The 11,055-nt window shown below is 39.2% G+C and overlaps 1 protein-coding gene across 1 annotated transcript; it reads left to right on the plus strand.

Annotated features, from left to right (window-relative positions):
* Nucleotides 1–5,033: 5,033 nt before the first annotated feature.
* LOC120727659 (E3 ubiquitin-protein ligase MARCHF2-like) lies at nucleotides 5,034–10,447 on the plus strand. The gene is made up of 5 exons (XM_040022063.1): nucleotides 5,034–5,347; nucleotides 6,834–7,143; nucleotides 7,253–7,448; nucleotides 8,093–8,302; nucleotides 8,978–10,447. Exons 2-5 carry the CDS (start codon nucleotides 6,959–6,961, stop codon nucleotides 9,131–9,133), a joined length of 747 nt encoding a protein of 248 aa, XP_039877997.1. The 5' UTR covers nucleotides 5,034–5,347; nucleotides 6,834–6,958; the 3' UTR covers nucleotides 9,134–10,447.
* The last annotated feature ends 608 nt before the right edge of the window (nucleotides 10,448–11,055 follow it).

Genomic DNA, 11,055 nt, shown 5'->3' on the forward strand with positions numbered 1-11,055 from the left:
ATTTAAAGAATATTTTGATGAAAAAAGCACTTTGTAAACAGAATCTCTTTAAGAATAATGTGTATATTTATTAATGACAAGGTTTTTCTCTCGTGACCTTTGACCTTAATTTGGAAGGGCATTCAATTGTACAAATCATACACAAAGATGTATCTGTAGTATCCCATGTTTTTTGCAATTATCATTCATTACTTACTTTAGGAATGGGATTTTTTTTTTCGTATTTTAAAATCGTGCACTTCAGTGGTAAATGGTGGTGTGTGTTTTTTTTATTTACTGCATTATCAACCACTCTATTTTTAAGCACATTAACACAGAAGGTTTACTTGATCTGTCTTAGTTGTAATTAGTGCGAGGATCAAACGTGCTTCGGGATGATGTTTTGTTTATTTGCTGTAGAACTATCTGATTCTTTAAATCGATATTTGCAGTACAAAGTAAAAAGCATCAAAATCCCTCTGATGCACTGATAAACATGGGGTACAGTGAAGTTCCACAGCAGTCATGTTTCTTGAGTATAGAAGAAGTAAGCGATAGTTAGAGAGGAAGCAAAAAAGTTAAAAGCCACAAAATGCCCTCGATTAATGGACACAAACCTTGTAAGACAATGGAATTATGCAAGTTTTTATAGGTGATCCCAAGGCCTGTCAGCACTGCAGGGTAGCAGCATGTCTTCTGGACATGAACTCGTAATAAATACTGTAGGATTGCTAAAATACTGTAGGATCTTAAATGGTCAGCAGAAGTCAACAATTGGTCAACAAACATAAAATGAACCTATTCCCCCAGGTTCACTGGGTGCTGAATATAGATTTGCACGGTGAGTAAGGCAGCGCAGTCAAGTGACCTTTCATTAGGACAAGAGCGTATCAGAAAATGAGAGAAACTAAATTACTACGTTCCATTAGCACTCACGAGGACGCCTGCAGTTTAAGGGATCACGAGAATGAAGTGCAGCAACTAAATTATACTGTTATTGACGGCGAATCGCTGTGAATAAGTTATGCAACCAGTCTGTCTCTCCCTGGCTGACTGTCACACCTCACTTCTCTCTCTGATGGCTGAGATTAAGTCACAAATTAAATCTCTGCTGTGTCATATGAAATGCATCAGACTTGTTTCAGAGCATTATTTTACTTGTGACAGCAGAAATGAGTCATAAATCAAGCAACTATTGCAAAAACTCAAGGAGAACCAACACACATTATTTTAATGATAGTAATAGCTTCCCCTTTGAGGCTCTGTCAGGATCTGGTGGACAACTCTGCCAAGTCAAACATGCAAAGCTACCTGCTGTGACGACCCCTTGTGACAAGAGAGCAGCTGAAAGTAGCTTTTTACTAATAACTTATACATATTTTAGAAATACTGATAAGTTATATAACTGTTACTTTCACACAATTTAGCATCATGGCTACCCAATTTATAAAGCTAATTAACTTGACAACCAAACTATGTTAAGTAAATGAGTTGCAAGCCCATGTGTGTGTCGGTCTGGGTTAAAGTCCACTGATGCATGTCTCATGACATCCCATGCATGCACAGAGGTACTGTAGCATCTCATGATCTGTGCTGAACTTTGACCAAATGGATGGGTGGGAAATGATAGAAAGGCTCTGAAGTGTGTGCACGCGTGTGTGTGCGTGTGTTACAACCCCCGCTCTCATTAATGCTTAGACATCACTATCACCGCGACAGACCCCTTTCACTATCAGTGTTTGGGTTCAAAGGAAGAGGCAACGATCGAGAGGATTAGACAGGGTGATGTGACAAAAATAGATTCTGTTTAAAGAAAGGTTAAAAATTACATTTGGACGCTGCTATTTTAGGTTACACCATATTGGGAAATTGATAAATCAGAGTATCAGTCTTGAAATTTGCTACAATGCAGAATTACATTAAGAATAATAGTTTCAATACAACAAAACATATCAAGAGTGAACCAACATAAAGAAAGCTACTCTTTCTTTATGTTTTAATTTCCTCATATTTTGACATTGAATGTTTTTTCACTTGTATTCAGTCCTTGTACCTGACCTTTTTTTATAGATAAATAATAATACATTTTATTTTCAGGCTCCTTTCGAGGCACTCAGTGACATCTTAAAAGCAATTAAATATCAAAATCACAACATGCATAAAATAAGAGATGTAAAACATCATCGAATGAAATAGTCAACAATATAAAAATCAAAAAGCGTAGCAGGTCAAGATTTAAAGGATTAGATTGTTAAGCCACTTAACAATGACTGTCAGGGACCAAGCAGTAAAGCATAAAGTACACAGGTGTTTAATTCAAAAAAGGGGCTTTATTGACCCAAAAATATGAAAAGACATTTAACAAAGACAAAACTTAAACAGGCAGACCAATAAAAGAGGTCAACTCAATAGACTAAACTCAAGATAATAACTATCAAAACCTCAAACAAACATAAGATAAACTGGGGGAACTTAAATACTGGTTTAGCTAAACCAAATGGCACACACGGGGGAAAACAAAATGGCTGCCATATAACCAACTAATACGAAACAATTAAACAAACATGAAACACCCCCCAGGCAAGGAAGCATGTGGTTCTATCCAATTAGGCTGTCAGTGATACTTCAGCTCTCCCAGCCCTTTGCCAGACAGGAGAAGCCAAACCCCCAGGTAACATGTGTGGCATGCCATCACAATGACCTATGAATTTTTTACACCACTCTGAATTTAAGCATAGGTATTATTAATCGCTTGATCTCTTCCACAGCATGTCTTTGGTCCTGTCTTCCTTTCCTCACGTCCAACCGGTTACAGAAGATGGGCGCCCCTCCTTGAGTCTGGCTCTGCCGGAGGTTTCTTCCTGTTAAAAGGGAGTTTTTCCTTCCCACTGTCGCCAAGTGTTTGCTCATTAGGGGATCATCTGATTTTGGGGCTTTTCTCTCTATTATTGTAGAGTGTTTGCCTTACAATATAAACCACCTTGAGGCAACTGTTGTTGTGATTTAATAATAATGGATTGCATTTATATAGCGCTTTTCAGGACCCTCAAAGCACTTTACAATTCCACTATTCATTCACTCTCGCAGTCACACACTGGTGGAGGTAAGCTACAGTTGTAGCAGACTGACAGAGGCGAGGCTGCCATATTGCGCAATTGGCCCCTCTGGCCAGGGAGGTGAAGTGTCTTGCCCAAGGACACAATGACCAAAACAGATCGAACCGGCAACCTTCCAGTTACAAGATGAGCTTCCCAAGCACCTGAACCACGGTCGCCCCAAATTTGGATCTATGAAAATACAATTAAATTGAATGAATCAGTGTTGTGTCTAAACATAATAAACAAAGAACCAGTAGCGGGCCTAAAACACTATCTAAAGTAGAGGGACTGTATTTTAAAGTCATGCACAAATTTTATATACACAATATTAAAAGTACATTGTTGTTCAAAAGTCTTGAGCCAAGCCTCATTTCTTCATGTTTTACGAGGAAAATGGGAAATACGTGCAACAATCAAAAATGTGCAAGCATACCTGGAAATAGAGTATATGAGGCAAAAACAGAGTTCTGACAATTAAAACAACATTTGGTGTGACCACAGGTTTTCCTGTCATTTTTCATGTCAAGCTTTTGGCAAATACCTTGAAATTGTATTTTTGCACCTTGTTGGTGTACAAATGTATATTTATTTCTATTTCATGTCAGTGGAATTGGGTTACATTTGGCTTTTTCATAGATTCAACTAAAGAAAAAGAAACACCTAGAGATACCGTTTGAAATTGGATCTTTGGTTAGCTTTCTTTTATGTGTAGACACAACACTGGTCCATCCCTTGAGCTATGTACCTTTGTATGGTTGAAAGATTCATAGGTCAGTAGTAAGTGGCTTCATAAACAAATACATTCCTCTGAAGATGGTCAGCTACAAGGAATAGATTGAGAAAGAGCGATAAAAAAAACAGCCAGTCTAAAGAAAACCTTTTAAAGTCATAAAGCCTGAAAAATTATTGTTCAAGACCACTTAAAATGTGCAAGAAAATCTGACTCCTTTAAGCAAACTATAAAGAAAAGGGGGGTGGCTCAGCAATTTTGCATCATACTGGTATTTATATGCTCACTTAGGTTTTCCAAAGCACTAACTTGAGAATGAATATAGGGAAGTAGGGAAAACAACTTTTTCTTTATAAAAGTAGAAGGAGCAGCACAAATTTTAGATACTTAACAATAAAAGTAGTGTACCTGAGAATTATTTTTTGCAGGTGTCAAATGGCTATTTTTAGGTGTTGTTTCTGGAACAAATGTTGAATTTCTTTGGTTGCGCCACATCTTCATCCCGTTTCCACAGGTTGGTTTAGCTTTCAAGATTCAGCTGCAAAACTGAACAAGCCATTTTGACTGTTACTCATATATTTTATCATGACACGCAAGCCTAGAGTCCATAAATCAAATTTACCCATGTTTTTCCAAGGCCCCCCTCAAAACCCCTGTGGAACCTTTAAAATTTCCGTGGAATGAAATTTTGGAATAACAGCGCCACCACCGGTGGACCAGGGAACAATCTGAGAGGGTTAACTAAATGCTGCCACCTAACGGTTTTATTCTGACATAGTTTAATACAGATGTTTCCAGGACGAGATTAATAACTGTTCCGTCATTGAAATCAAAAAAGTAATGATAGTTTAAAAGAAAAACGAAAGGGAAAAGAAACTGAAACACTTTAATAAAAAGTACATTCAGAACTTGTATTGTTGGAACTGTAGAGCATTTAGCCTGGTTTTCTAATCGATAAAACGGTGTTTGTGCCATAACAAAATGCTCGGAATATATATCCCTTTCGTTTTAAGTTTCTTTGTGCTGCTGAGTAACTTTGAGTTAATAAACAAAAGACATCACATACACTATCTTTATCATCAAATTTTTCAGCAGTCCCACTTTTACTTACTCACTCTGACAACATATTCCATCTATCCCTATTTTGATACTATGTCCCCGAACATGTATGTAAACATGTAGCACTAAAACATCGCTAATGACGATGAAGGCACCATTGTGTCACGTGACTAATCCACAGCTGAGGGATACCGAAGTAGGCTTGCCCGTTGCTAGTCAGTTAGCCTCGTTAGCTGACTCCAGTGATCCTGGCAGCCGTGTATTTTCCGCACTAAAAAAAGAGAAAATTACCCCAGTGATTTGCACTACCAGCCATGGAGAGGATGCAGCGCACACGATCGTCTTCTGTATCCCCTTCTATCGTCAGCTTCTGTTTAGACGTCAATGTCATAGTTTGTAGCTAGAGCTGTCCAGTTAGCTCAGCTAGCTTGTGTCTGGCCAACGCAGGGCCAAGGCCAGCCGAGAAAAGGCAGGCCGTCGGGTGAGTATATTTACGCTACAGCCTGTTTGTGTTTTTGACCACAGCGATGGGACTTTCTATACAAGTATCATATCCCACCTTGTTCGCTGGCCTCTGGTTATGTTCTGTACACGTACGTTGCTTTATTAAATAAATTAGCTTTCGTCGGCGCTGCATGTTAGCGTTACTGTATCGGGGATATGGACATGTACGGCATAATTAATGTCAGCTGGGAAATTTTAAGCAACTCAGTCATGTACCAGAAATAGAGTCGGATTTTGATCTAGCCTTTGATGTGTAACGTGTCGATAACAGTACTAAGTCATCACGGTAACATCAGGAAGCTTGCTTTGTGCACCTTTAAATACACGAGTATATTGGCACACTGTCTTTTGTGATTTGTCTTTAGTCTTTTTTTAAGGTAGCTACATAAGATTGCGTTGTTGACTATATCACATTGCACGACTATTGCAGGGACAGGTATGGGTAACACACGGCCACCCTGATCCCACTCCTAGTGTCCTTAAGGTCTATCTGAAATGTATATCTACACCGCAGTGTGCTTCCCTCAGAGTTTGTTGAAGCCAGTTACTAGTTATTAAGAGACATCATTTTTTGGAGTAAAATATTCAAACGTTTTTTCAGGGCTGCAACTCACATCAGAACCTAATATGTCACGTGTGGCACTTTTTGAAAACCATATGACATTTGTTATGTGTAAGTTGAAGCTGGGTTAATATTACAATGTAATTCGTTTGACGAGAAAAAACAAAAAATCCATAAACATCTGAAAATTTAACAATATTAACAAGTTTAAAAACTACCAAAAAGTATATAGAGAGAAATAAAAAATTTGAAAAGTCATAAATATGTAAACAATTTTCAGTTTAAATGTGTTCATAGGGTGGTGGTTTGTGGTATGCTGTGTTATTGTACATGGGAAAAAGTGACAGGTTAAAGTATTACAGTATTTCTGATTATTCTGTATTTTAACATTGCATTTTTTTATTACACTATTATAACATGTTTTTGTATGTATGAAGTCTTAATACTAAAAAGCAAAACCAAGGAAATACTTTTTAGAATCATTTTTGTTATCAATAATTGATGGGATAATATCACTAGAATTCATAGGCCTGCTTTGAATCAGAATAGCTGTAAAGCTTTGCAGGCCACTTTAAATCCTGCCTGTGATTGTGCAGATGAATTGAATTAAAAGTAGCCAACCTTGGTCATAAATAAAGTATACAGCAGCCTAATAGCTTTAAATATAGTACAAGCTTTTATGTTATTCCTTTATTTTTTAAAAAGGTTTTTATGTAATTTTGGCTAAAGTCCAGCTGCAGCTCAAGAATACCAGTGAGCAGTGTTGGCAGTGAAAGCAGACATTTATGTGCATTTATATGTGCATGTATTCATGCTAACCATCACTATTCCTATTCGGGAAAATTAAGAGCATAAAGTAATAATCTAAGCCAACCATACTTTGTGTCTTCATCTTTTCCAGCATCCACTAGGCGGTAGCTTTGTAGGTGGAGGAGAAGAAGTGGAGTTGGACATCACCTTTTGGATCAGAGCTCCTTTCAAATTCGCCTCCGCCTTCATCTGCGTCGCTGTCACCTTCAGCTGACTATGTCTTCGTCAGGTTGCTGTCACCTACCCGGCTCCCTTTGTGATTATTCTGGCACTGCCGAATCCGATGCCTCCAAGGATTCCGAGGAGACTGACTCCACCGCGCAGGCCCAGTACATTGCCAAGGTTACGGCTAAAGATGGCCGCCCACTCTCCACCGTGGTCAAAGCGGTGAGCTCACAGAGGTAAGGGAGTGAGAAACACGCATGGTAGCCAAATAAATGTAGCGTAATTAAACTGCGTATATGTTATTGTTACTTTTCTGTCTTCAATGCTCTGCTGTCTCTCGCACAGCGACGTGGGTATGTGTCGGATTTGTCACGAGGGAGCTGGAGGAGAGACGCTGCTCTCGCCCTGTGACTGTACTGGTACTCTGGGTAAAGTGCATAAAAGCTGCTTGGAGAAGTGGCTGTCATCCTCCAACACCAGCTACTGTGAACTTTGTCACACTGAGTTCACTATTGAACGGCGACCACAGCCACTCACTCAGGTTAGAAAAGTTTTACTGTGTGAATTCATTTCTCTACTTTATGGTTTTTTTTTTATAAAAAGCGGTTAGTGTGTGGGTTTATTCTGGGCGCTCCGGTTGCCTCCCACTGTCCACAAACGCTTGTTAGGTTAATTGGTGATTCTGAATTGACTGTATGGCTCAGTGCGAGCATGAATGGCTGTTTGTTTCTTTGTATGAGACCTGTGATTGACTGGGTGTATCCCACCTCTTCCCTAATGTCAGGTGGGATAGGCTCCAACCTCGGTTCAGTAAGAGGCTAACGAGATGGATGGCCATGAGCTTTGTCTAAAGCAAGGAGATTATTTCTTCTTTTGCCTTGTACTGATATTTTCAGCTTTGTAAGCATTTGGAAGATTTCATTTAAGCCATTAAGTATCTGTGCCAGCAAGTAACATGTTTAGCAAGTGGGATCATTTGCGTGTACTGAGGATTGTTTTGCTTGACCTTGTGTGAATAGTGTTCGGTTAGAATACTCTTTTTATGGCTTTATTAATTACTTCATGCAGGCAGCTCACTCCTCTTTAAAGCTCATTCTTGTTTTTATAATCTAAGACACATCAGTTAATCATTTAATGTGCTCGATTCAGGCGCATCATTGACCTCCCCATTTTGGTGTTTTGCAGTGGCTGAAGGACCCGGGCCCTCGCAGTGAGAAGCGCACTCTGCTCTGCGACATGGCCTGTTTCCTTCTTATCACACCCCTGGCAGCTATCTCCGGCTGGCTGTGTCTGAGGGGCGCACAGGACCACCTGCAGCTGAAGAGCAGACTCGAAGCTGTTGGCCTTATTGCCCTCACCATCGCCCTCTTCACTATCTACATCCTTTGGACACTGGTAACCAATTGCAGAATGGTTTTTTTTTTTTTGGGGGGGGGGGTTCCCCTCTTTGGCTTTTGTAGATCCATAAGTAGATCCAAGTGTTTATAAGGTAGTTTAGAAATCAAAGCCCCTTTTTTAATAGTTTAGATATTTAAAGCTTTGATTTTCAGTTATGATACCAAGACAAGCACACGTCCAGGTAATTGTTCTTACCTTGATTATTGTAGACATTACAGTATCGTTTCTGGGTACAGCTTCAGTCAGTTGTGGAGACATGTGAAGGCATGTGGAGTATATTGTGGCCTGGAGCAGTTTATTTGAGTGTTGGAACAGAAACAGAACGCCTGCACATACATGCATAGCTGACTGCGAATACTGACAATAAGTTGGCTTTATTCTACACCTTTCGTTAGCTGGAGTTTTTAACAGGGTCTAAAACTGGGCTTTGGTAAACTAAATGGCTTTTTTTTTTTTAAAGTATTTTCCTTTTATTGTTATTGAAAATGTCAAACTGACTGTGAAAGCTCGGCCTTTCTACTCAGGTTTCAGTTCCCTGTCGTGCAGTAGTTGCTGTGCTGCATCTGTACTACTCTCTCAGATATCTTTGTGCTAATTTTATTGATATCTGTCTTTCTGTCCTTTGTTACCTCTTGTCTCGCCCCCTCCCTTTTTCTTTTCATTCACTCTCAGGTGTCATTTCGGTATCACTGTCAGTTGTACTCGGAGTGGAGGAGGACCAATCAGAAAGTGCGCCTGCTAATGCCCGACATGAAAGGGGCACACACTACCCAACGCTCGGTGCCAACCAAGTCGACCAAGAAAATGACTGACGAGACCATCGTATGAGTGCTGAGCAGGGGCAAGTGGAATATTTAAAATAGAGCCCGCTGAAGCACTCTCTAAAAACAAAATTAATCATATTAATGAACTTTTGCACTTCATATGGACCATTCTGAGGGAAGAACTGCTTTTTTTCCTCCCCCTTCTGTTTTCTTTATTAAAGCACTTGATGTAAACTACTATGGTATTGGCTAGCCACAAAAGTGGTTTTGAACTTTTTGAACTCATTCAGGAGTCATTGTTGATGAAAACGAACAGTGCCAGGATGCGAATGCCTGGACACATGGAAAACGGACTAATCAGCCGGACTTTAAGTCATTGTCACAAACTTATGAAATACTAAGACACAAGCTAATGTAGCAGAATATAACTGATTCAGCATGCTACTACAGTATAATATGAAACATATTCACTACCTATAATTCCCCCAAGCCCCTTCACCACGTATTTAGCTGTTTTGGAACAATGGGCAAGCAATAGCCCGGCGGAGGATAATAATCTAAAAAAAAAACAAAAACATTTTTTGACAAACTCTGTGAATAATCTTTTCTTTTGTTCTGCTTTTAACAAGTAGGGAGCGACATTTGTTCATACCACTGTCCTTGTCTATAATCTGAACCCTTCTTCATTTTTCCAGGAAAAGCTTTTTTCTTTGTTCTTTTTTTCCATTGCTGTCTGAAGAGTGGAAACCAAATCACCTTCCTGTTGATGCAGGTCTCGTGTATTAATCACACTTGTCACGGGGGCCAGTGAGCATTGTAGTATATGGGATAACACTAACTCCAGCTGGTGGATGGCGGTGCAGTAACGTACAGGACACGAGTGTTGAAGGTGTGGAATCATGTTTACATTTTAATCGGATTATGTTTCTTCTACTGTCATAAAAGTGCATTAGCAAACAGCCCTGCTCCACTTGTAAATGCACCATTCATCAATTGAGCTGCCTAGCAACGACCAGTAGTAATGTCTTACATCACAAGTGATGCAATTTTAAAAAGAGCAGAATACAGCTTTGGGAAACGTGACATTAATGGGTTAAAAACACAGGTGTACCAGAGCAGACTGGTGCTTCGTAAAGGTCCACAAAGGCAAGCGTGTTCTGAGATGTCAATCGATATATGCAGCATTTGTTAGACAAAGTATTTTGTGTTATTGTAGTCTTCCTGCTGCAGTCCCCTGGAAAATTGGGTTATTGTGCAATAAAACATGAGGGACTCCTGGACTCGGATGTGGGTGATCTTTGTGCTCTCTTTTCTTTTTCTTATTCCACAGAGAAGATGACTGAATAAACTGTGAGTTATACCACAATCTAAAAATGAACCGATCTCCTGTTTAATATGTTTGTGTTGGGAAATTGTGCATGTGCATTTTGTACAGTGAATGTAACCAATGATCGAAAGTACATTTACTGAAGTACTGTCTGAAGCATTTATACTTCCTTTTAGGCTATATTGTACTTCGCTATATTTCAGAAAGGAAGTTCACTGAACCTGTTTTTCATGCCATAGTTAGGGTTTGACCTTAAACACATGTTTTTAAATATATTTATTTGCCAAGTAATACAGTCGTGGTTCCCAACCTGTCTTTAGACACCCCCTCACCACCACCAAATAAAGAAGTGTTTAGCTGTTTTTCAGACTGAAAATGAGTTAGTGGTTACCTTAAATAGCGATTTCCTCTTTTAGCTACTCAGATGACACAATTTAAATAACTCTTTCAGACCTGTGTACACCCAGTGTACTCTTATTTTTAATTCAATTCAATTTTATTTACGCATATAGTAAAAAGCCTTTCCTATTGTACAGCCAAGGCCTTACAATAATACCCGACGTTCTTGGATCACTTTTATTTCCCGTTGCCTTTAGAACTGTGTTAATTCAGTGTTAACTCTTCATGGCATAAAGTCAACATGTAGGCTTATTTTGTTA

Source organism: Simochromis diagramma, unplaced genomic scaffold, assembly GCF_900408965.1.
Source record: "Simochromis diagramma unplaced genomic scaffold, fSimDia1.1 OVJJ01000205.1, whole genome shotgun sequence".
In the NCBI taxonomy this organism is placed as follows: Eukaryota; Metazoa; Chordata; class Actinopteri; order Cichliformes; family Cichlidae; genus Simochromis; species Simochromis diagramma.

Bases quoted from the DNA above. Each gene is read 5' to 3' on its own strand.
- LOC120727659 (XM_040022063.1), top strand. From the start codon at position 6,959: ATGTCTTCGTCAGGTTGCTGTCACCTACCCGGCTCCCTTTGTGATTAT. The intron at 7,449-8,092 runs GTTAGAAAAGTT...GGTGTTTTGCAG, and splicing joins GACCACAGCCACTCACTCAG to TGGCTGAAGGACCCGGGCCC. The intron at 8,303-8,977 runs GTAACCAATTGC...ATTCACTCTCAG, and splicing joins TCTACATCCTTTGGACACTG to GTGTCATTTCGGTATCACTG.